This window comes from Petaurus breviceps, unplaced genomic scaffold (genome assembly GCF_028583685.1).
Source record: "Petaurus breviceps papuanus isolate PSGF00001 unplaced genomic scaffold, PetGlider_PUasm1.0 171, whole genome shotgun sequence".
Lineage (NCBI taxonomy): Eukaryota > Metazoa > Chordata > Mammalia > Diprotodontia > Petauridae > Petaurus > Petaurus breviceps.
The window spans coordinates 22348333-22375610 of NW_027185754.1; the positions used below are offsets into that span (position 1 = coordinate 22348333).

Below are 27278 nucleotides of genomic sequence, written 5' to 3' on the forward strand. Positions count from 1 at the left end.
GAGAGAGAGAGAGAGAGAGAGAGGAGGGCAGGCAAAGCTTCCTATAGAAGGCAGCATTTAAGCCAAACCTTGAAGGAAACTAGAGATTTCAAGAGGCAAAGGCGAGGAGGGAGAGTATTCCAGGCATGGAGGGCAGCCAATACAAAGACACAGAGACAAAGCTGGAGTGTCACTCATAAGGAAAAGCAAGTAAGCTGGTAGGTCTGGACCACAGAGGTTGTGAAGATTACAGCTGGGATTTAAATCCACATCTTTTAACACCGAGGTGGGCACTCTACCTTATCTGCCTCTCCTGGGTCCTATGAGACTAGGAAAGGACAGTGAATCCCAGGGCTGGGTCTAAAGAAGGGGCCTGTTGCCTGGTAAGGGAGTGAAGATGACACGGGGCAACTAAATGGGCCTGTTTAATGTTCTGAGCCTGTGACAAGTTCTGGGAAAAGTCAGCCTGAGGGCTTATAGCTTCTCTCAACTACATACCTTTGTATGGTAGTGGGAACAAGCTATTGGTGCACTGGGTATGTGGGTAGAGGTTGTCCTACAGCAATGCATTGTGGGTGGGGCATGCTAGGGCCAAGAAATCAGCCTTTGGAAGGGCATCTCATATTTGCTTGAGAAGTCAGAACAAGTCAGAGCTGGAAAGCCCTGAAAGATAAAATAATGTAACTTCCTCATTCCAAAATGGAGGAAACTGAGGCCTCGGGTCACACAGAGAATAAGTGCCAGAGGCAGGACTCAAGTAGATTCTTTCTGGCCTGCTCTCTTTCTACTAGAGTGCTGGCAAAGGTCTAGGAAGCCTCTGTTTGGCAGCTGCCTTGGGGATACGATAAAACAAAATTCCTGTCAAAAAATCCTCTCCTATGTATCTTATCCCTGAGAGTCCTATGCATAGCACAGGGATAGGTGGGAGAAAATGCAAGTAGTCTTCTCAAATTCTCCTCAGGCAAATTCTCCCCAGGAAGGGCCCCCAGGTTTTCTCTTGCTTTAAGGGATGCATTTGCCATTTTGCTGGGAGAGCAGGACTCCTGCTCCTGCCACGTAGCTCATTCCACGTGGCAAGGTCTTAGCAAAAGGCTTCTCTAGAGTGCTCATCCTTATTCCCCCCTCCCCAGCTCCAGCTGCTGGATACCTCAGAGCTGACACGGCAGGAACACTGAGGAGGTTTGTCATCTGAAGTTCCTTGCTGGAAGCTGGAACGATGGGTTAATGTGTCTGAAACTGTCCAGACATATACTCATAGTCTCTCTCCAGTGATCAATGAAAAAAAAAATCACATCCTGCTTCTAAGGCAGAAGTCAGGGGTTTGGAACACTGTGGGGAAACACACAAGTGAGTTACTGGGCCAGCAGATCCAGACTGATTTCCAAGTAGGCAAGCTACATATGTGCCTAGGGAACATCTAGTTCAGTAAATACATACTGCCTTAGGGCTCCCAATGTTAGCAATTAGTACTTAGGGATCCCCAAGGCTAGGTCATATCTAGGGGTGTCCAAGGTTAGCAAGTACATTCTCATAGAATGGAAGCTCCTTGAGGACAGGAAATATTTTACTTTTGTATATGCATCCCCTAGTACCTAGCTCATAGTATACACTTAATAAATGCTAATCAATGGACTGATTGACATAAGCTTATTGGTCCCCAAGGTTAGCAATATGGATCTAGTGGCACCCAAGGTAAGCAAGGGGACCTCTACGTTGCTAGAAGTCCCTAATATTAGTATGTTAATACTAATTATATAATACTACTAATATTAGTATTAATATTAGTATATACCATGGGAGCCCCAAGAGCAGCACATAACTAGATGTCCCTGAGGTTAGCATGTACCTAAGAGCCAGTATCTAGGAATCCCCAAGGCCTAGGTCCCTTGAGGGTCAGTGCATATCAATCCAAGGTATGAGGAGGCCAGAGAGTTGACCAGCAGAAGCCTAGGAAGACTCAAACCACTTGAACTGAATAGTTGTGCTTATCACCCCACTCAGGTTCTGAGCCAGGGTGAAATCTGTGGGTGAAGGATTCATTCCAAGTAATAAATGACAATAGCCTTTGGAATTTCCACAGCCTTCAACAAGCCATTTCCTTGGGCCCAGCACTAATAGTTCCCTTTACTTTCTTTGCCCATTTCCACTATCCACACCCTTCAATGGAGCCTGCTATTGTTACAGTTAATACTTGAAACAACTATTTTCATGTCATTTGGGAAAATAATGGATTATTTTCAAGATTCTTGTTTTAACTGATTGTCAGATTTTTTTCAAGTTCCTTGTAGTTGCGTTCATCATATAATCAAAATGATTGTTCTATTTTCTGAATTCAGTTTTTTTGACAACTTTATGGCTGCATGTTTGATCTAAAAATTATATATATGTAATGCATATATGTGTAATATGTATACATGTAATACATGAATATGTAATATACATAGACATGTATATCAATGGTGATAGCCCATTTTTATTTTTAATCTACACACTGTCCAGTGATAGGGGAAGACTTTAGATTGGAGGTGACTTATGCTTCTCCAAGGCTCTTCCACAAGTTCTGACTGGTCACTCAGCGATGGAAAGAATTCATGTTTGGTCATGGATTTGTCTACCTGTCATTTGAAGGTCAATTTGGCAAATCATGGAGAGGCTCAAAGATGGCTATCAGGGGATGAGTAATTTTGGCTATGGCAAACTATTAAGACCCATCTGCTAAGGGGTAGAGATTCATCACTGGAGAAAGTATCCCCACCAATAAACTCAAAGATTCCTGGAGTATATAAATTTAAGGTCTTTTCCAGTTCTCATAGTCTATGAGTCAATGAAACAACTATAGTGGGTCTGTCCTTAGCTCCAGCCAATCCAGTAGCACTGAATCCAGCTGTCAGCATTGACAAGGGAGGCTTGGCTCCCACACTGATTATGCAAGGAGGTGGCTGTAGAATTAACCAGATGCTCCACCAGGGTCTGATTCTGAGAGGCCCCAGGGCTTGTTCTAGGAAAAACACTTGATGCCTTCATGGGACATAAGGTAAGGAGGAGGGCTCCTTCCATCCCTAAGACCAAACGACATGGCTCATGGGACTTACAGACCAATCCCCCTAGTAGTAGAAATTGCTGCCTGCCTTTACTGCTCCTCCAGGGAAGTGCAGATCTTCTAGGTTGGGGATATTAGAGTCTTTCATACACAGGGTCTTGAATAAATGTTTAATAAATGATTATTAAATTGAAATTCATTCATTCGCTCACTCATTCATTCAACTGATATTTACTTAGCCTTTCCTATAGGAAAAAAACTAAGTGCCTTCATTGTAACAACATGCCAAAGGGGAAAGAGTCTAGGACTTGAGTCAGAAGACCAGAGTTTGAGTGTTAGCATCTCCAATAACAATTAGTCCCATCACTTGGAGTAGATCATCTCCAGGCTTCAGCTTCCTCATCTATAAAATGGAAATAGTTTGACTTGTCCTACTTCCTCCACAGAGAAGGTTGTAAGGAAAGAGCTGTGTAAACCATATCTTTACAAGATATATACACAACTCTATAATCCGGGTGGGAGATTCTCTCTCCCACAGAGACAATGAAATCAATGCAATGTAGATGTGGTGGTTGGAAATGTGTGCACATTGGTATACGGTGGCATTACCCAGTTTCCTAATTTTTTAGGTTTTGTTTATTTGTTGTTTTTTTTCTACCCTGAAAGAACTTCTTCTGGGTTGGGGATATTATCCTTTTATTGAGTCCAGAGACCCTTTTGGAAGTCTGCTGAAACCCATGGATCTCTTTTAGAGTTAGCTAGACAGTACAGTGAAGACCTGAGTTCAAATCTAGCCTCAGATGCTTGTCAGTTATGTGAACCTGGACAAATCATAACCTTTGTCTCAGTTTGCTCAATGGTAAAATAAGGAAAATAATTGACTTGCCTCATAGAGTTGAAGTAAGGATTAAATGAAATAATATTTGTAAAGCACTTGGCACAGAGCCTGACACATAGTAGGTACTTAATAAACATCTGTTCTCTCCCCTTCCCTTCTTAGAATAAGTTTTAAATGGATAAAATACAATCCATTAAACAGGATTACAAAGGAAACTAATTATAAATTATAAACCAATTATAAAGAAATGGAGTTATCAAAGTAGTAAAAAAACAAACCCATGGACCCCAGGTTAAGAACCCCTGTTCCTTTAGAAATTCAGAGAAGGATGAAGTGTAGCCACGTCTGTGTGCATTCAAGCCCAGCAGGGAGACCGGGATGGGTGTGCTGGCCCTGGTCCTCCTTCAACAGAAAGGCAAGAATGGCAGAAGAAAGAGCAGGAATTGAGAAAAGGTGATGGTGAGGGCTGGCAGGAAGAGCAGAGGCTGACCAGGAGTCAACAGTCATGGTCATTGGTAAGAGTGGAGCACACCTCCAGGCCACAGCTCTTTTCTTTCTCCTGGGCCTCCCTGCTTCCTAGGAAGAATTCCACACCCCCCCCCCCCCCTTCCCTTTTTCTTCCCATTTCTCCCTCTGATCCTTGGGAAGGAAGGGTGGAGTTGGGGAAGAGAGCTTCTGGCTTCGAGTCATATTGTAGCCTGAAGGCAAAAGGAAAAGAGGACATCAGAGGCTGAGATGAGGTGCCATGGAAGCAATGAACGTGAGCCTGGACAGAATTTGGGAGACAGTGGAGGACAGAGGGCCCTGGCGTGCTACAGACAATGGGGTCACAAAGAGTCAGATAGGACTGAACAGCACCACCACCACCAAACCTTGTGTGTAATGCTCCTTGTGTTCAATGCCTTTGTGCTATTTGATAATGCCACTCAAGTCCACGACCATTTATTGATTTCTCTTCAAGCTTGTAAGTACACAATTTTGGATTGAGAGATGGAAAGTTTACCCACCTCCAATCCCTAATTCAGAATGGGGGTGAGCTAATTGGAAAGTTTTCTGCATTTTGGGTAAATGAGTATTTTCATATCCACTATGCTGCTCATGAAAGTGGAAAGAAATTTAGCAAAGAAACAGGTCTATATATAAGCAGGAATTATAGGAAGGCTATACTTAGGTGAGACCTTGATGTTGCTGCTGAAGAGACTGAACCTTGCCTGGTATTAGAGGACTCCAAGGACCACATGCCCTATGTCCACCCACAGTTCCCACAAGACACAGCTTTAATTGAAAGCAGAGAGCCACAAGATTACCTTAGAGAGAGGAATGATCACTTCTAAGACACCTCCATTTTAGCTGGGCATTGAGGGCTTAGAAGCAAATGGATAGGTAGAGATGGGGGCGGGGATTCTAGGAAAAGTGGAAAGGAGACCAAAGGCTTAGGAACTTAGTCCCTCTTATTTCAGAGACTGCTGGTGATTCAGTGGATAGAGCACTGACCCAGGAAGACCTGAGTTCAAATGTGACCTCAGATACTGACTAGCTATGGAATCTGGGGAAAGTCACTAACTACTATCTGATTCAGTTTTCTCAATTGGAAAATGGAATATATATTTCTCAATTGGAAAATATAATAACAGTATCCACCTTGTAGGTCTGTGGTGAGTATCATATACGATATTATTTGCAAAAAGTACAGTGTCTGGCACGTGGCAGGGGCGATATAGGTGTTTATTCCCTCCCTCTCTTTCCCTTCCCTTCCCCCTTCTATATTGGCCTCCTTATAGTATGGAAATGACCCTGGGTTCTCAAAGGTAAATCATCAGTAAAGCAAGAAGTAGTTCCTATTGAGCTGGCAAGGCTGTAAGAACAGGGCTGCCAACGAATGGGCAATGAATGTTCTTTGTTTAAGAACTATCCTTAAGAGCAGAGGCTCATAGCTCCTAAAGCATTGTTAGCATGACATCAATACACACTCGATCTTCTCAAGAGCTGTACAGATGGTTTCATTACACAGGTACTGAGCGTAACATTGGCACACACTCCCTAAGAATTAGGCCCAATGCCCTACCTATCTCCCAGGCTCATTGAAACAGGATTCACACAAAGACAATACAGGGGGAAAATTATTTAAGCACCAATGGGAGGGATTATTAGGACTGGGCAATCAGAAGCATGTAAGATTAGTTCCAAGAACCACTTAGTGCTGCTTCAGAGACATGTCTTTAATGATTTCCTTTGGTTGGATAAATTGGTTGAAGGAGCTGGAGCCTGGTGAAGAGAGGCCTAGGGAAGGAATTTATATTCAATAGCATTTAAGCACCTACTGTGTTGTAGGTACTGCATTATTTACCGGGGACACAAAGACAGAAACAAAATAATCCCTGCTATCAAATAACCTGGTTTATTAATAATTGTTTGTTGAAGTTGCCTAAGGTCACAGTCAGATATAAGAAGTGAACTTTAGATTTTTTTTGGTTCTAACTCTAGAGGAACAGGACAGCTGTCTTCAAGTAACCGAGACTGTAAGGAAGACTTATTTGGTTTGACTCCAGTAAAGAGAACTAGTACTGATGGGTAAAAGGTACAAAGAGGCAGATTTCTCAATGTAGTGAAGAACTTCATTTCCATTACTAGTATCCAAAAGTAGAATGAGCTTTCTCTGGAAATCTCCCAGCAAAAGATTCTGGGGCACTGTGGAGGGCATTCTTGTTCATGTACCAGGAGGACTTGGGGCAACATTTACAGCTTTAGAACGAGATGGACCTTAGAACTCACACATGATACAAGTCCCTTTGTTTTATGTAAAAGGAGGTGAGGTGACCTCTTTCAGCTCTTTGGGTTTAGGAATCTGAGTAAGTCTGTTTATGTTCTAGTCAACTTTCAGCACTTCATTCTTTTGCCCAACTCTCTGAGAAGGCTGGAACGTCCTTCAGCCTCTTGGGCTGAGATGAGCTTACTCCCCTGGCTGCTCAAACACTCTTTAGAGTCCAAGTCACTTCTGTCCAGAATCCCTTCCAAATTTCCTCCTTCCCTCTCTCTTCTCCCCTCTGGCTTGGACTTCAGCTTATGATTGCGTCTTGTCCTTCTCTAATGCCAGAGACCTCTAGTCACAGGATCATAACATTTAGAGCTAAGAGAAGAATGTTAAGAGGCATCTTGCCTAACCTAATCCTCTCATTTTACAGACTCAGTTTCCAGTGGCTGTGATTTGACTTAGATCAAAAAGGTATTAAGTATCAGTGGCAGGATTCAAATCCAGGGTCTCTGACTTCAAATCTAGTCCTTTTTCCACTAGGGAAAGAACACTTATACTCACACTCACCCATGGAAAAGCCTGTGATTTACCTACAGTTACTGCACAACTCCTTAAACACAGACCCATAGGATGCACCGAGAGCACACAATAGGTGGTATGAGGAATGACTCTGAGATTTCCCTGCCTGTGTCTTTAACCTGCAGATCTGAGGAATAAGGTTCTAGTTGTTGCTGTGTCCCTTGAAGGACACAGAAGCGCTACCCAAGTCCATGGAAAGGCTTGAGCTGATTATAGTGGGCTTGGGGGGCAGGATGGGGGCTGTCCTTGGAAGAAGAAGTCTGGACTAGACCCCACCTCTAGCTCTAAGGTCCGCCTAGGGCGACCTCATCTTGAGGAATGTGGCAAAGGCAGCTGACTGTATGATACACTGCACAGACGGGTGAGAGATGCCTCCCAGTATATGACAGGCACGTGTGGTGCTGTCAAGATTAGAAGGCCTGGGTCCAAGTTCTGATTTAGGCACTTATTCATTGAATGACTATGAGTAAGTCAGAATGTCTTTGAGTCTCAGTCTCTTCCCCATCTCATGTGTAAGATGAAGATAAGAACTGCATTATTTCTCCCACAGGACTCTTGTGCTTTGTGTAAGGGCTATAGAGACACAGGAGCTTCCTCTGCTCTGAGGCTTGCTTGTGGAGAGGAGCAGAGGTGGGAATGACAGCTTCATAGGGAAGAAGAGATGATCTGAGGACACAAAATCAGGCCACAGTATCCTGAGAATTCTCCCAAGTTCCAATGAAAACTGATATATTCCAAAGTCCCAGTCCAGGCTATGATGCTGGGCTGGTTGGCCTGAAAGTTTGTTGGCAGCTATTATGGAAATGCTCTTCTGAGAGGAAAGGATATGGAGACCCAGATGATCATAGCATCCACCCTGTCACCAACATTCTTTTGGGACCCTTTCAAAACGCTCATCCATTAACACAATTCTGCCTGATCACATTCTCCATCTTTTTTGGCTAATGTACACTTTCTAATATTGATGGAATCCTAATGGAGCTGCCCCTAGCCCCAATATTCTAACTTCATTATAGGCCCCACTATATCTACCTACCCCCCCAATCTCCTAACTTCTTCATATATGCCTCACTGGAACAACATGTGTGTCCATGAACTCTTAGTTCCCATAGAAACAGCAGGTGTGTCCATGCGATGGAAACCCAGCAATTGCCTCTGCCTAGCAATTGCCTGCAGACCCATTCCACATATTTGAATAGGTGTGTTCTTGTATTCAATCACAATCACATCATCCATCTAACCCAAGACAGGACCACAATAGCTAGCCAATTGAAAGACAGCATGACCAGAATGTTTAACCACCAATCCCTTAACAAACTCCTTCTGCCTTTTTAATATTCATGATTTCTGTTATGTAATTGCATCTTTACCCTATAAAAATCCATCTTGCTTTCTCTGAAGTTGCTAGTTCCTCTTGGAACTTATCCAGCTTCAGAAGAGGCACCAATCTCAATAAATGCCTATATTTGGATTAGAAGTGTTCTGACTCTGAATTCTTTGAGAAGGTTTCACTACAACACTTCATGAAACCCCAACAGTTTTTGGCATGGGCAGAGCTCCTACCACAACAGTTTTTGGCATTCCTGAGTTTAAACCTCAAAAATATGAACCTGCTTTCTCATATTAACCCACTTCCTAATATGAGGTTTTCTGAATTCTTGATATCTTGAATCAATACCTATGTCTCTCTTCCCATGCTTTCTCTAATTCTGTCTTTTCCTCCTTATTCAATTAAGCCTTGTCTTTCTAGGCTGAAACTACCCTTTGGCCCATCTCCCACCCCATTCAAATCTTCCTTTACAGCCCTTCTCTCTTATAAACAATTTCTTGGGTCCCTGGCCTCTTCCTTAAACATTCATTTTTTACCCTACAGTAATACTGATGTCCCAAAGTGAAGACAGGGGAGTGGTTTTGCATGCTACCACTATAAAAAATAAATCATCTTCAAAGGGAAACTGCTGACAAGCTGCTGCCCCAGCTGCCATCATTGAAAAACTTCTCCTTTCAGATGCGAGGTTCATGCTGTCAGATTATGCCAACCTCTCACCATCTTTGACAGCATAATGTATTGACCTATAGGACAATCACCCTCCTTCCTCAATGATTTCAGTAGCTGATTCACAGTTTTTGTCTCCATTTGGTTCCTGGTTGTCATTCAGTTCAATTCAGTTCAATTCAATTCAATAAGTGTTTGCTAAGCACCTTCTATGTGTGTCACTGTGCTGACCCTGAAGATGAAAAATCTATACAGTTCCTGCCCTCAAGGAGTTTGAGTGTAAGTGGAAAGGAGGGAGATGAAACATGTGGGAAAATAAATATAATACAAGGTAGAATGTGATGGGGGAAAGGAGAAATCCAAGGTGCTTTACAAAAATTTGAGGAAGGAAAGAACATTTTCAGCTGGGTGGATAAGGTAAGGCTTCATGCAAGAGGTGGCACTGGAGAAAGAGAGGGTTCAACAGGTGGAGAGGAATGAATAAAAAATCATTTCTCAAATATTTACTTGGTGCCAAGTTGTGTGCTAAATGCAGGGGATATAAACAGAAAAAGTAATAGTCCTTGTTCTATGGTTGGGGGAGATAACACATAGAAAGAAGAGAGTTCAGCTATAGGAGAAAGGAAAGATGAGGAAGTTCTAAGGGTGGGCTGATGGAAATACCCAGGGTTTTAGGATACATTAGCAGATCAGATGGCAGTGCCTAAGGGTCTGGAGGCCCTAAGAGCAGGTCTGCATGGCCTTAGGATGAGGAGATAAGTAAATGGTAAAGTTGATGATTCTCTTCCTTACCAGGAAGACTGTAATTGGTGACTCCTGGGGCTCATCTAAGTGGTGTGAGTAGTGTCTGCCCTGCAAGGATTGGAGGAGTGGTCCATCACTATTGGAAACAGGAGAATGGATTCAAGAGGTCCAAAAGAGTAGAGTTTCTGGGTTACTTTCTGCATGGGAGAGGATGGGTGAATCAGTGTCTAGCCAGGAGGGGGAAGGAGGGAACGGCAGTATGGTTGGAGAAGTTCACTCCCCCTGCTCTTTCTCCCCAGTAGCCCCATGGAATCTGGGCAGACTGTGGTGGGAGGAGAGATGAAGGGAAGAAGGAAGGAAGAGGGCTCTTGCTGGTGGCTCCTCCAGTCTTTACTAGCCAACAGGAGTTGTGGGGCAGAGGGTGGAAAGGCATGGAGGAAGGGGTATTTTCCAGGAATATGCAGATGCAAGGAGGCTGGAAAGACAAGATTGGAGACTGGCTAGCAGTGGTCCAATGTAGTTAGAATGTAGAGTGCAGAGAAGGGCTTAATACAAGATAAAACAGGTGTGGTAGGTAAGACCCAGACTGTGGAGGAACTTAAATGGCAGGTTAAAGGGTTTGTATTTTACCCTACGGATATTGGACATATTTTAGCAGGGTAGTAGCTGAGTGGCTCAGTGGATAGAGTGCTGGACCTGGGGTCAGAAGACATGAGTTGAAATCTGGCCTCAGGCACTTGCTAACTGTGTGACCCTGGGCAAGTCACTTAATTCTGTTTGCCTCAGTTTCCTCATTTGGAAAATGAGCTGGAGAAGGAAATGGCAAAACCACTCCAATATCTTTGCCAAGAAAACCTCAAATGGGGTCATGAAGAGTCTGAAATGACTGAACAACAACAACAATAACAATGAAGAAGAAGGTTAATTTGGCAATTGTGTGGAGGAAGAATCAGAGAAGAGAAGAATCAGAGGAAGAGAGACTTGTTAGGATTATTATAGTAGTCCAGGATAGAGGTAATAAGGGTTTGACCAAAAGTAGTGGCAGTGTGGAGGGAAATGAGAAGAAAATTGAGGGGATGCCCATCAATTGGGGAATGGTTGAGTAAGCTGTGATATATGAACATAACAGAATACTATTGTGCAATAAGAAATGATGAGCTGGTGGACTTCAGAAAAACCTGGAAAGATTTATGTGAACTGATGCTGATTGAAGTGAGCAGAACCAGAACATTGTACACAGTAACAGCAACACTGTGCAATGATCAACTCTGATAGACTTAGCTCTTCTTAGCAATACAATGATCTAAGACAATTCCAAAAGACTCATGATGGAAAATGCTATCCACATCCAGAGAAAAGAACTGTGGAGTCTGAATGCAGATCGAAGCATACTATTTTCTCTTTTTTTGTTTTTTTTCTTTCTTGTGATTTTTCCCTTTAGTTCTAATTCTTCTTTTGCAATATGACTAATGTGGAAATAAATTTAATATTTAATATTTGCACATGTACTATATCACATTTTCATACCATCTTGGGGAGGGGGGGAAGGAGGGAGGAAGAAAAAAATTTGGAGCTCAAAACCTTATGAAAGTGAATGTTGAAAACTATATTTATGTGTAACTGGAAAAAATAAGATGCTATTAAATGGAAATAAAAGAGAAATGGGAAGGATGGGAGAAAATATCATAGAGGGAGATGACACAATTTGGCAAGTGATTAGATGCGGGGGCTGAGATATCCCAAGCTCCTTTAATGTCCATGCTGATGTCCTTTTTATGACCTCACAAACTGTCGACTCCAATAACTTCATTGCCATTCTACTTTAGCCATCCAATGGCATACCCATGCCTTAGGTATCATCACTTGAAATGACTCCATCCCTACCTAGGGTTTTGAATTTTAAAATTCCCCTTTCCAACTGCAACCTCAGTTCCTATGGATCCACAGTTCACTGTGGATTATTCATCATTCACTGAAAGATAAAGCAGCTGCTTCATCCTCTGTTGGTCCAGCTCCCTCCTCTTTGAGACTAAGAAGAACCTCCTGTTTATCTCTTTAATGGGCTGTCTTCTCTTTCTGTTCTGGGCTACATCATTGTACTCTCCAATCTCCTGACACACTTTCAGATTCCCCTTTTGCCTCTTCAGATTTTTTTCTTCCACCATTTAAGAAACACTTCATTCTCCCTGATAACCTGGAGAGTGGAGGGGCATTCTTCAAGCTTCTTTATCTTTTCTTCAAGGAAGGAAACCAGCCTGAACTTTGAAGATAGATAACAACTACTTTACTATAGCAGAAAGACAAATATCATATAATCTCTTTAGGCCTCACCAAAATTCTCCACACTTGCCAGAATATCTGTAAATAAGATACTCAATCAACAGTCATTCTTACTAGTAGCTCTTGTGACCAAATTCCTGTCTTTCCTTATTCTATCAGTATTACTGAACCTGTTCTCAATCATCATCATCTTGTCTAGTCTTTGAATCCCTTCCTATTTTCTTGCCTCCTGTTTTCACCCCTCCTTTGCCTTCTCTTGTCTCCCCATCCAGCTGGGACCCAATGTAGACATTCCATTTATATGTTTACTACTTTTCTAGAATTCCTTATACCCACAACCTTTCATAATTCTTGTCCTGCTAATATGCAACCCTGGGTAGCCCCCACCAAATGTTTTCTCTGCTTCTGCCCCTAAATCACTGAACACTGCTGGGGAATGTCATGAAATCATGCTGATTTCATCCAATACAAATGCATATTGCTTAACCTCATCTGGGTCCACATTACTGCCATACCACAATTGTTTTATTTGTCTCATCAATTCAAGAGGCAGCATTTGGTACTGGGTAGAAAGACAGTCTCAGAGTCATGACATATTGGCTTCAAGACTTGCCTCTGATACACTGACTGTGTCAGCCTGGGTCAATTACTTCACTTCTCAGTGTCCCAGGCAACTTTCTAAGACTATAAATTGCAGAATAGTTGTTGATTTGCTTTGGTGAAGTGGTTTTCCTTGTCAGGAGTTGCCACACCAATGAAATCATACAACAAAAAAGAAAATTTGATTTACTCTTGCATACTTTTTGTTTGTTTGTTTTTGTTTTTTATTTTTATTTCTTTTCAAATGCTTTATTAACTTTTGGTTTACATTATTCATTTCTGCCAGATTTTGAGTTACAATTTTTTCCCCGTTTTCCCCCTACCCACCACCCCAAAACAGTGGTCCCACAGGATATCCCCTCCTCCAATCTGCTCTCTCCCATATCTTCTCCCATGCCCCCTTTGACTTTTCCAGTAGGGCATGGTGGATCTCTATGCCCCAATGCCTGTATGTCTTATTTCCCAATTACATGTAAAATAGTATTAATAATTGTATTTATATATTTTTAAACATTTGATTTTAAAACTTTGAATTCCAGATTCATTCCCTTCCTCCCTTGTCACCCCCCCCCCTTACTGGGAAGATAAGCAATTCAGTATAGGTTGTACATGTGTAGCTATGCAAAACATTACCATAGTAGATATATTGTAAAAGACTGACTATATTTCCCTCCCTCCTATCCCACCTCCCACTTGTTCTATTCTCTACTTTGATCCTGTCCCTTTTCAAAAGTGGGTGCTTCCAATTTCCCTCCCCCCCCAGCCTGCCTTCCCTTCCATCATCCCCCCTTCATCCCCTTCCCCCCTACTCTCTTGTAGGGTGAGATACCCTATTTTGTGTCTATGTCATTCCCTTCCTGAGCCAAATTCAATGAGAATAAGGTTTTGCCTTTTTCCCTTCCTGTTTTTCCCCTCCATTGTAACCATTTTCCCTTGCCTCTTTTATATGAGATAGTTTACCCCATTCTGTCTCTCCCCATCTCCTCTCATTATATTCCTCTCTCACCTCTTATTTTCACCTTTTAAGTATCATCCCTTCCTGTTAAATTGGTCCTGTGCCCTCTATCTATGTATACCTGTACACATATATACACACATTCACATATGTATTCATATGCCCATAAATCCTCCTATATAGACATATATATATATATATATTTCTATTCCATTCAACTATTTTCATACTGAGAAAAGTTTCATCAGTTACAATTATAATCTTGTATTCTTAATAGTTCTTTTTCCAAACCTTCTCTCCTCAATATCTCAGCCTTTTACTCCAAATCAAGGTCCCCAAACTCTCAGCATACGAGCTCAGTTCCTACTAATGGTACCTAATCCCCAGGATTGTGGGGAGGATCAAATGAGATCATATTTGGAAGGAACTTAGCAAAGTTCCTGACACACAGTAGGTACTTAATAAGTCTTTTTTTCCTTCCTTCCTTCCTTTTCCCCTTTCTTCCTTCCTCCTCTTCCTTCTTTCCTTTTTCCTTCTTGCCTTTCTGCCTCCCTTCCTGACTACTTTCTTGCCTTCTTTCCTGGGGTGATCACAGGACCCATAGAACTGAAGTGACTTTGGAGATCACCTAGTGCAGACCACCCAAATGAGACCATTCACAGAACCATGGAATGAGAGAAGCTGAGAGGCGGAAAGAGCCTCAGCGGCTGTCTCATCTAACTCATGCACTGGAACATAATGTTCAAGGTGAACTCCCTTAACTGCCCTTGTCTACTCTCTCCCAACACAGCAAGATCCCTCTGTCTCTGCCTGTTAGAGTCTGCAGCAGTTCCTGGGTAAATATCTAAAAGTCCATAGGAACTGAGCCCAAATCCCTGCCAAGAGGGTGTCAGGGTTCTGTCACCTCTATTATAAACATGTCCTAAAAGGAAGGGAATGACTCAGAGTGTAACCATTGAGGACACAGCTTTTACTGGATTTTTGAAACTGGTTTATCACAGACAAGTCTCCTTGGTATTACTCATCCTTAAAGCTTCAGATGGGACAGCTAAGTGATATGGATTGTGTACTGGAGTCAGGAAGGCCTGAATTCAAATCCAGCTTCGGACACTTACTAGCTGTGTGATCCTGGGCAAGTCACTTAATCTGTTTTTCTTAGATCATCTTCTGTAAAATGCACTGGAAAAGGAAATGTGTACTACTCCAGTACCTTTGCTAAGAAAACTCTAAAAGGGTTCATGAAGAGTCAGACATGACTGAAACAAACAACAACAACTACAAAGTTTCAGATAGCTTAACACAGACCATCACTGAAAACCCCCAAGGAAATGCTCATAGCATGAAACATACCTACTAACACTAAAAGACAGTCAAGAACTCCTGGCTCTTTAATTCTCACTGTTTTGCTGTAACAAAAGTCCTACCAATCTTTTCTCTCCAAGAACAATATGGCTCTACGGTTTCCCAAAGGAAGTTCTCCAGGGTAGAAGGGAATTCCTTATTGTTATCTACCACTAGTACTGCTTTCCTACCCCTACACTCCAGATACACTGCCCTCCTTGCTGTGCTAACAAAATGCTCCTAGTAACTCAAGCATAAATGACATTGATGTAAGTGCAATATAAACAACATGCCAAGGCAGGTACTGTAAAGAGAGCAACCTACTAGCAGTCTGAAGATCATTAATAAGAGGCTCTGAGATATATTTGTTGATTCCAGTTCAATAAATAAGCCTCATATATAGGGTATCATGCAACAGAGTTAAGATGAGGATCAATGAAGCTTCCATTGCAGAGCAGATAGAATTGGTTTACTTGAGGTTACACTGTCATGTAGTAGGAAGATCAATGAATTTGGGGTTAGAAGACCTGGATTCCAATCCTGATTCTGTTACTTACTCACTGTGTGACCCTGGACAAGCTACTTTATCTGAGTCATAGTTTCCTTGTCTGTAATGGGACAGACTTGAACTAGATGATTTCTAAGGCCTCTTTATCAATTTAATTTGACAAATACTTTATTAAACAGCAGGCTTATTACTGTGATAGTGTGGGGATACAAAGACAAAACCAAGAGTCCTCTCTTAAAGAGCTTATATTTTACTGGTAGAGAATATGCAAAAATACACAAACACAAAAGGCATACAAAATATGTTATTGTAGGAGAAAAACTAAGAACTGAAACATCAGGCAACCACTTGTGATTTAAACATGGAAGGAAGCTAGGTATCACAAGGAGTGAAAATCAGGAGGGAGAGTAGTCTACATATGGGGGATAGCTAGTCTTTTCAAAGATACCAATGCAGGAGATGGGATGTCGAATGGGCCACTTTGATTGGAACATAGAGCACATGAAGGGAGTAACGTGAAATCAGTCTAGAAAGATGTTTTGAAGTCAGACCGTAAAGAGTTTGAAATGACAAAAAAAGGAGTTTGTATCACCCTTAGAAGAAACAGGGGACATAGAAGCTTCTTAATCAGTACAGGGACATGATAAGGAATGAACTTTAGGAATAACAATTTGGCAGTTGTGATTGTTTGGATAGGAGAGACAATGAATGGAGTCTGATTGAGACATGATGGCAATAGTCTGGGTGGGAGGCAATGAGAGCCTAAACAGGGTAGAGGCCAGGTTAGCATAAGATTGGGAATAGATTTGAGAGATATAGAGGTAGAATTGACAAGATTTAATACCTGACTGGCTCTAGGGGCAAAGGGAGAGAGTAAGGAATCCAGGATGACTCCAAGGTTGTGAACCTGCATGTCTGGAAGGATGTTGTTGCCCTTGAGAAAAAACAGAGAAGTCACAAGGAGAACTAAGGTTTGGTTTTTTTTTTTTTGGAAAAGGGAATCAACTCTGTTTTAGAAATGTTAAGTTTGAAATAACGATAGGATGTGACAGATGGTATGGAGGTAGAATTAATGAAACTTGATAACTTATTGGATGTGGGAGGTGAATGGAAGCAAGGAGTTAGGGATGATTTCCAGGTTGTGAACCAAGGTCCTTCCTAGCTTGAAAATAATCTTATGACCTAGAACTTCCTCCAGTCTTTATCTGAATTTTGCTATACTTGTTTATTGCTTAGATTTTTGCACCTGCACTCACACACAAAATACCACTCAACTCCTTCCCATTTGGCTGAATCTTACCTATTATCTACCTATTCTAGTACCATGACTGGTAAAATCCAATTCTATCAAGCCTGCCCCAAACTTCACTGTGCTGTTTTTCACCCTGGCCTTTTTCCAACATGCCCCCACTCCTCCTGCTGTTACTGCTGCTGATGCTGTTGCATCTTCCCACCTGATCTACAGAAACCATGACCTGTATAATCTTGGGAATTCTTACCTTAAGATGAGCTATCCCGATTGTTGAGATCTCACTTTAACTAGCCACAACCTCGGACCCAATTTTGTTCTTTTATGTCGGCCATTTTCTGCCTTGGTACCTTTCCCTCCTACCACCCTTCCCCCATCTAGTAAGAATTGAAATAAATGACCTAGGAGATTACTTGTAACTTTAAAATTCTCCCCTCTCTCATTCACCCTCACATAACAGAAATCAATGACAAACTCCTATCAATGTTACCTCCTTAATATCAATTCTCTTCATCCTCTCTGTCCCCCATTCCAACACCCTAGTTCAACTTCTTTATAATTCCTTATGTGACAATGCTCTTTATATATTCCTGCTAGGTAAATTTTCTTAATATGGCGTTCTATTAATGTCACCCTTTTCACTGACTTCACATTAACTTTCAAATAAGGCCCACACTCCTTTGATGGAACAAAGTTGTCTTTGATTTGGATACAACCTACATTTCCAGTCATGTTTCCCACTTGTTCATGCACCTGATCAATAATTTCTTGAATACACCCAACAACGTCCAACAATGTCCCATCTTCCTCTTTTTTCGGTCCTTAGGACAAGTTTCTACCCATATTTCAAGGCCCAATTAAAATGTCACAACTTTCACAAAAGTTTTCTTGATCTTTTCAGATAAAAATAATTTATTTACTCTGAATTCACAAAACTTTTAATACCTCTCTTACTGCATTTTCAAATTCTAATTTGTAATATAGTTATCTAGGTATACATGGCATGCCTTTCCTATTAGGAAGCATCATATAAGCACTGTGCTTTACTTTTTTGTATCTCCTCCAACACCTGGATTAGGGCCTTATGGTCACATCATGGATACTCAAATATTCATTGAATGAATGTTTATGAACAAGATTAATAATTGTGGAATATATGATAACATATTTGCCATTTAACATTTTTATCAATGGCTTGGATTAAGACATAGATGACGAACTCATCAAATTTGCAAATGACACCAAGTGAGGAGAAACAGCTAACACACTGGACCAGAGTCAGGATCCAAAACCAACAAAAAAGACTTTAATAGGAACAATAACAGGTCACATTATTTTTAAAGCTTTAAGGTTTACAAGGTGAGAACAATGGTGCTGGTATTTCCTCATTTTAAAAATGAGAAAACTGAGGCTCAGGTAGGTGATGTAAATTATGTAGGGTCACACAGGGAGTCTCAGAGCCAGGAATGGAACTCAGGTTTTATAACTCCCAGGGCCAGGGCTCTTTTAACCACAGCAGTTGCATTCGCATTAAGAAAAATGCCCAAGTATAGGATAAGTTGACAGTTCTGTGAAAGGCTATTCATGTGAAAAAAGATCTAGGGATTTTAATTGACTACAATATCAACATAACCCAATTATGTGATGCATTTGCTAAAGAAACTTGAAGGTTAAAGTACCGAGACAGGGATCTAGTGATAATTGGGAGTGTCAGTGTAGTGAAGTGAGGAAGCCAGTAGCATGTGAATCAGAGGAGAGGAGACAAAGGGAATCTGCCAGCAAGGCAGATGGCTGGTTACTTGTCCAAAGTAACCAGAGAGAAGACGGGCAGGAAAATAGAATCATGGCAAAGACAGGCAAGGAGCTGATACAGTCAGGCTAGTCTCACACTAACAAGGATGTATGTAATGCAGGTATCTTTGGATGACAACAGATCTCTGCACTTGGTCCTGGGACAGACACAAAGTTTAGGTAAGATTCAATCCTTTCTCTCATGGGTTGACACAAACACAGATAAATATTGTGTACACGTCCAAACAAATATATTTGAAGTTCCACAAAAGTCTTACTTTTATGTCTCATCATAGCATAGAGATGACTTTGAGTTCTTAAAAGCCATGTACAGCCGAATCTTTAGCAAATTCTAGATGTTTGGGAAAGCTTTGAACATGGTTCTAGTGACATACTGCATCTGTTGTCTGAGAATCAGTTTAGTTGAATGTAGGGAGACTTTTCATAAGTACATTGGTTGGCTAGTAGGTGATTAATTCTTTGGCCTTGGCAAATCATAGAACAAAGAAAAATACAAAATGCAACACAGTTGGATGTTCTCGCTCCCCTATCCCCTGCCTTCTGACTGCAGAGTGGCAAAAAAAGTGGGCAGAAGGCACTAAGAATTATGGTTTTTAGATAATCTATAAACTTTAATCATTGGCATTATTTATGTGAGATCTCTATTTTATGACCAAGAAGTTCATATATTACTGGAGGAAATGAAACACATCAAAACATTCAAAGAAGGATGGCTTCTGGGTTCTTGGAAAGATTCAGGACTTGATTTTATCATGTGTTCAGAGACAGTAAAGGAACTAAATTCAGGGAATACTTTTGATAAAGTAGTTAACACTGTTCTTATGGAGGAGATGGAGAGATGTAAACTAGACAATGATATATTTAAATAGATTCAGGAAAAACTGGATGGCCAGACTCAAAAACTTGCTCAAAGTCAAGAAGCCTCCAGTGGATTCCAGGGATCTGTGCTTGGTGTTGTACTGTCTAATGTTTTTATATATGACGTGCATAAGGAAATATATGAGGCAGTCATCAAATTTGCAAATGACACAAAGCTAGGAGGGACAGATAAACTGGAGTAAGGATCCAAAAAGTTGCTGTTGTACAGTTGCTTTTCAGTCATGTCCAACTATTCGTGATCCCATTTGGGGTTTTCTTGGCAAAGATACTAGAATGTTTTGCCATTTCCTTCTCCAGCTCAATTTACAGATGAGGAAACTGAGACAAACAAGGTTAAATGACTTGCCCAGGGTCACACAGTTAGAAGTGTCTGAGGCTAAACTTGAACTCAGGTCTTCCTGACTGCAGGCCTGGTGCTCTATCTACTGCAACACCTAGCTGTCTCACAAAAAGATATTTGACAGGATAGCAAAGATTACTGGCTATTATTTGTTTTTTTTTAAACATTTTGATAACTGTATTTCAAAATAATTGTTTTTATCTGTAATACTATGTCTATAATTTTACACATTAAAAACACTGAAAAGGGATCCATAGGCTTCAGGATCCTGCCCAAGGCATTCATGATGAAAAAAGGTTAAGAACCCCTAAGCTAGAGCAATGGGCTGAAAATGAAAAGATGAAATTCAATAACGATAAATATAAGGTCTTACACTTGGGTACCAAGAAGTCAGCTTTACCAGTATAAGATGGGGCAAACTTGACTAGATAGCAGTTATTCTGAAAAAAAAAAAAATCTGGGGTCTTAGTGGACTGCAAGCTCAATATGAATCAACAGTATGATAGGGTAGTCCAAAATGCTAAAGCTATCTTGGGCTGCATTAAGCAGCCACTAATCAAGGGGTAGAGAAGTAAGAATCCTGCTGTTTGCTATTCTCATCAGTCCTCATGTAGGGTATTGTGATGATATCTTGATACCATAGTTTAAGAAAGAAAATTGATAAGCTAGAAATGTGTCCAAAGAAGGGCAGCCAGGATGTCAAAAGGTGTTGAGTCCATGACAAGACCATTTGTAGCAATTGGGCATGTTTACCCTGGATAAGAGAAGACTTAGGGAGAACATGATAGTTGTCTTCAAGTATTTAAATAACTGTCAGAGAAGGGATTATACTTATCCCATTTGGCCCCAACCAATCAGATATAATGGGTAGAGGTTTCAAAGGGGCAACTATAAGCTTGATGTCAGGAAATACTTCCTGCAATTAGAGCTGTATAAAAGTGGAATGAGCTGCCTTGAGAGGAGATGAGATTCCCCTCCTTGGAGGTTTGGGTGACCATTTGTAAGGCGTTTTATAATAGAAACTCCTTTTGCACCTGGGATGGACTAAATAGTTGCCAAGATCTCTTCCAACAGTCAAGTCCTGTGATTTTTGTGACACTTGGCTTTCTTCCCTTGCAATACTTGTGGTATGCGTAAGTTAAAAAATATATATATATATTTATATATATATATATATATATATATATATATATATATATATATATATCACTATGGAGATACAGTAGCTTATATGCCAAAATCTGCTACAAAGATGAAAAAAATAGGGAAATTCTATGAAGAATTTGACAGTGTGCTCCAAAGTAGGTCAACATATACAAGATACAGACATTATGGATGAAAACACAGTGCTATATGAGGCTGATCAAAGATAATATCATCTCTAAAAAGGATACAGTAAGCTGGATCATCACATATTTAAAGGTGAAAGGCAGACATGACCAATGAGATGGAGGACCAGACATTTTCTCCAGGCCTCATCTACTCTCAAAATTCCACTAGATAAGAATTATGTGTAAAGGGTAAAACTGTCTCCATCAGCCAAGAAACGAGGAAGTCTGACAAGGTAACGGTCAGATACATTAACAGCAGGGAAGGCTCATCCTTAATCCTAAACGCACTCAACACCTCCTCCTCTACCACCTCCCACTATCTGGCAGGGCAGCAGCATACCTGAGATGGGGGGATTAGGATATTGGCCTGTGCTCTTGGATCCCCTCAGCGATTTAACTTCCTGCTGCTACTTTCTACCTGGACATCCTGCCTCTGCTCTCTCCTCATTACCTAGGAGTCACCCTGGGTTTCACCATCTCTCATTCCCCCTATCCAAGTTGTTGCCAACTCCTTATGATTTCACCTTTCAACATCTCTTGAATATATTCCCCTTTCTCCTCTGATACTGCCAACTCTGGCACAGGCCTTCATTACCTCACATCTGGATTATTGCAATAACCTGCTGGTGAATCAGCCTGCTTCAAACCTCAAGCCACTCTAATCCATCCTCCAATCAGGTCCGATAACGTCACCCACCTACTCTATAAACTCCAGAGGCTCCCTATTGCCTCTAGGATCAATGACCACATGCTCTGTTTGGCATTCAAAGCCCTTCATATCCTATCTCCCTCCTACCTTTCCAGTCTTCTTACACATGACTGCCCAACACATCCTCTTCAGTCCACTGACACTGGCATCTGGCTGTTCCATGAACAAGATATTCCATCTTTTAGCACTGGGCATTTTCTTTGGCTGTGCACTCATTCCTGGAATGCTCTGCCCACTTTGCTTCACCTACTGACCTCCCTCTCTTTAAGTCCTAACTGAAATCTCTTCTTTTACTGGAAGCCTTCCCCAACCCCACTTAATTCTAGTGCCTGCCCTCTATTAATTACTTCCTATGTTGTCCTGCATACAGCATGCCTTTCGTGTTGTCTCCCCCATTAGATTGTGAGCTCCTTGAAGGCAGGGACTATCTTTTGCCTCTCTTTGTATCTCCAGCACTTAGCACAGTGCCTGACACATATTAGATGCTTAGTGTTTATTGACTGAATCCATGGCAACAAGCAGAAGATCTCAATTCTAACCTCCCCTCACCCCCACCCAGAGGAGGATGTGTGGGGGTCTAGGAAAGTAGGCAGCGTACCAAAAGGAAACTGAAAAGGGTGGGGGGAGGTACCAGCATGATGAAAAAATCCAGAGGTGTGCAGCTGAGTGGGTGGTGAAGAGTTGGCTGACATGGATCCCCTCCTTAATAGAGGCTCTCTCTAGGAGGAGCTGTTCCATCAGAGGGAGGGGCCATAGGGACAAGCAATACTGCTGAGGTGTGAGTTCTAGGGCTGAAGTGATCTTGCAGGATGATAAAGTTCCTGGGGCATGATGATCTAGAGACCAGAGGAGGTCAGCCGAGTAGGGACTGAAGCCATGGCTGTCCTGGGGCCCTTCTTAAATGGAAGTTTTGGGGAGAAGTTCATCCTCTCCTCTAACCCCAGATCCAGTATTCCTTCCATTGCACCATATTGCTTGAGGCTATGAGTTAAGCTTCACTAAAGATGGAGAGTTAGCTAGATGATTGAATTTAAAAGATATGTGGTAGTTCTCTCACCTAAAATCTTATTACAAAGGCTCTACCACTGTGGAATGGTATTATCTCTGTATCCATCCTTACAGGTCATGCCACCACAACATAAACTCTGGAAGGACACATCAAGCTAGAACAATTTTTCAGTACAGGCCTAGCCATTAATTATGCATCTATTATCTGAGGACAGCATGCAGGGGAAAGCAGCATGGGATAGTAGAAAAAAAACAAAACAAAACAATGGATTTGGAATCAGAGGACCTGAGTTCCAATCCTGACTCTGCTATTGATCCTCAGCTTCAACAACTGGAAAATGAAGAGATCAGACTAGGGGGCCTTTAAGGTTGCTTCCAGATCAAAATCTATGACCCTATGAATAAGTTTATCACAAGGTAATGACTTTTTAGGTCATGGTAATTCATGCAACATAGCAGAATTATAATCTGTTTCACCAGACAGAACTCACACTGATAAAATCATAGATCTTTTGAATAATCCGGGCATTTTAACTGATTTTTTTTTTCATTAAAAGTGAGAAATAGTACTTTTGTCACTTTACTCTAGTTGGAAGAAAATGCATAAGTTATTAGTCTTGAATTATGAATTCTTGACTAATGAACCGTTTTTAGTGCTGCTAATTGCTTTGGTAAATTGAGAGATCTGTACATTTGATTGTTTCTAAATGAAAACAAGACGATATTCTGCCAAATTCTCTTTATGAAGCAAATATAGAAAAGATTTAAAAAATCTGACAATGTCATAATAAAAAAGAAAATTATGGACTAATTTCACTTTTGAACATAGATCCAAAACTCTTCAATAAAATTATAGCAAATATATGGCAGCCATGGATCAAAGGGATTATTTGCAATATTGGTTTATCCAGAGAAAACAAGGATTTAATAGAAAGAAAATGATTAATATAATTCATCATATCAACAGGAAAATAATACAAAATCATATGGTCACATAATAGATCCCAACACATTTTATAACAATTAATTTGAACAGATTGTAACCTGAGGTCAGGATCATTTTTCATCTTTATGTGACCAAAGCTATAGCATGGTGCCTTGCACTTAGACTAAGGACTTTTTCAACAAATATTTGTTGAACTGAATTAGGGTCATATTCACAAAATATTTTCTTCACAACGACTCTGTGAGGTAAGAGGTACAAGTATTATTATCCTCATTTTACAGATGAAGAAACTGAGACTTAGGGAGGATATAATTGGCTCACTCAGGTATACAGAGTTAGTGTACTTGAACCCAAGTATGTTTCCCTCATTAGAATGTATGTTTTTTGAGAGTAAGGATTGCTTCATTCTTTGTACTTATATTGCTACTATCTAGCATGATGCCTGGTACATAGTAGGAATGTAATAGATGCATATTGATTGGTTGATCTTGACTCCCAGTCTGACTCTACTTCCACTAGGTCATAAATTTAACATCCACTTAGGATTAAAATAAACACCTTAACAATTAAGAACTCTTTTTCCTTAACATAATAGAGAGTATTTACTTAAAACTAAGAGCCAATGTTACTCTCAATGGCCCAGACACCATAGGTGTATACACATTAAGGATGTGTAGTGTTATGGTGGACAAAGGATTAAAAATGGCTGGAGAGTTAGAGTAAGTGGGCAGGTATGGGCAAGAAGAAATATAGGACTAAGGATACTTCTTTGGAGAAATCACAGATCCCCAGGTAGGCCTGGGGATTCCTTTTCCTTTTGCTTCAACAGGATTGGCTGAGGAAGAGCTAGTATTCTGTACAGGTTGCCAGGATCTTTTCCCCTAAGGAAAAAAGAAACACGTTCATCCTCTAGTCAATATGGACCTTAGAATGCTTGCTTCTCTTAGAGTTATGCTCTGATCTGCAGGTAGAGGGATGGAGGGAAGTGATGAAGAGGAACTGGATGAGAAGAGGCTTGTGTGCATCCTTGGGAAGGAAGGGTTAGTGAGGAAACATAACTTCAGTGTTTGTTTTTGTCTCTGGCTTTGGCTTTAGCTGCTGATGCTTCAACAGGCTTGCTAGCCAAGTGGTGCCCACCAGCTGTGGCCCTGGCTTGTTTGAGAATGACAAGTAAGAAACTGAACATGTGACTTGAGTTTACTAATCCATCTCTGATTCAAACAATGTCACACCCATATTACAGTTTATGAGCTATAATACTCATTGTTACTACTTCTATTCACTATTTACTGTTCTGGGAGAATCATATAAGGGCATTAGCAAGAGGTATGGCATAGGGGAAAGAGGATTGCTTGGGGGGGGGGTCTGAGTATTTTAGCTCTAATCTTTTTTTTTTTTGCCTTTTTTTTGGAGGGCAATTGGGGTTAAGTGACTTGCCCAAGGTCACATGGCTAGTTTTTGTGTTAAGTATCTGAGGCCAGATTTGAACTCAGGTCCTCCTGACTCCAGGGCCCGTGCTCTTTTCACTGTGCCACCTAGCCGCCCTGAGCTCTAATCTTGGCCTCCGTTTACTCTTTTGTAAAATTAAAGGGTTAGATTACAGTAGAGGCACCAAATTCTGAGATAAGAGGATCCCTTTTTAACAAAAAAAAAATTCTTCAGGGATTCTCATGATAGTATTTCAATCAATAAATCAACAAACATTTATTAAATATCTACTATGTGTCAAGCACTGTGACAAATGAAACAGTCCCTGGCCTTAGGGACCTTATATTTTACTGGGGGAGACAGTAAGTACGTACAAAGTACATATAAAATAAAACTTTTTTTGTTGATTTTTTGTGTTTTGTAAGGGAAGGCACTAATAGCTAAGGGACAGGTTCAGGGACTTGTAATGGTTGCTATGGCATAATAGTCATATCAACAGTATCTATTGAGAAAATATAGGATGACAAAAAATTACATGAATTCAGCAATATGTTGAAATGAATTTGAAAGAGACCAATAACAATTGCACCCACATGCACTTAAATGAATGTGTTGTTTGTCTTTCCCCTTCTGGGGAGAATATAAGCTCTCTGAGGTCAGGGATGGTTTCATTTTTGTCTTTATAGTCTCAGTGCCTAGTCAAATGTCTAACACAGAGCAGGCACTTAGTGTTTATTAATTTGAACTAAATAAGCATGTGTGACAACATTTATTTGGCCTGCTCCCTTAGACTTAGTCACATTATCTTCTCTACTAACAGGTATGAAGGTGAGACTTAGCATTATAAGATTATACATTCAGAATTGGAAGGAGCCTTAGAGGTTATCAAATCTAACCCTTTCATTTTACAGATGAAGAAAATGAGGCCCAGAGAGGTTAAGTGCCCAGGGTTACATGGGTATGAAATGACACAGCCTTGTTTTGAACTCAAGTCCCATGACTCCTAATGTAACACAAGGTCAGAGCTGCTTTCACTTCTCACTTCCCTCCCTCATCAAACTCTAGCTGAACTAGAGTCTTACTAATGAGCCAGCCCTGTGCTACCCTCTTTTCTGGTTCAGGTTTAGTCGCTTGAACAGTCCAGGGATATAGCTCCATTCCCACAGGCTTTGCTTCCTGATAACCCAGGTTGTGAGTTCCACGGTTTCCCACCTTGAATTTCCAGTTTTGTGACACATCTATGTCATTTTCTATTGTCCTCTGCACTTTAGAGTACTTGCCAGACCTCCAATCCTCTTTATTCTTTTTTTTGGGGGGGGGGAGGGGGAATGCAAGGCATTTGCCCAAGGTCCCATAGCTAGTAAGTGTGTCAAGTGTCTGAGGCTGAATTTGAACTCAGGTCCTCCCAACTCCAAGGCTGGTGCCCTATTTGCTATGCCACCTAGTTGCCTCCTCCTCTCTATTCTTAATAAACAGAAAGTTCATAGATATAGGATCAGCTATGTTTGACTTTTATTTTTTTTTTAAAGCAATTGGGGTTAGGTAACTTGCTCAAGGTTACATGGCCAGTTACTTCTGGGTTGTGGTGCTAAGTATCTGAGCCTGGATTTGATCCCCAGGTCATCCCGACATTAGAGCCGGTGCTCTTACTCGCTGAGCCACCTGGCCGCCCCTATGTTTGACTTTTAAACCCCTTTACAGCCTGGCCTCAACTAACCTTTGAAAATGTGTTATACATTTCTTTCTTGCTACTATGTAATCAAATTGGCCTTTCTTGCTGTTTCTCATGTACAACATTCCATCTCCTGTCTCCAAGCCTTTGTCCTGGCATCCCCAATCCCTGGAATGCCCTTCCTCCTCCCTTTCCCCCCTTAGAATTCCTTGTTTCCTTCCAAATTCTGATCAAGTACTGCTTCTACATGAAGCCTCTCCTGTCTCCCTAGCACCTGCCAGTTACTTTCCTC

At 41.1% G+C, this 27278-nt stretch overlaps 1 protein-coding gene across 3 annotated transcripts in view; it reads right to left on the bottom strand.

Moving 5' to 3' along the window:
• Positions 1 to 27278, bottom strand: part of RALGPS1 (Ral GEF with PH domain and SH3 binding motif 1) — a 624901-nt gene that overhangs the window by 87076 nt on the left and 510547 nt on the right. Inside the window, exon 13 of one of the 3 annotated variants that reach the window (XM_069082705.1) lies at positions 23675 to 24767. The exons of the other annotated variants lie outside the window; for them this stretch is intronic. Within the exon in view, the coding sequence (XP_068938806.1) occupies positions 24733 to 24767 (35 nt within the window). The 3' untranslated portion in view covers positions 23675 to 24732. Of the gene's footprint in view, positions 1 to 23674; positions 24768 to 27278 lie in introns of those variants that run through there. 3 annotated transcript variants of the gene reach the window in all.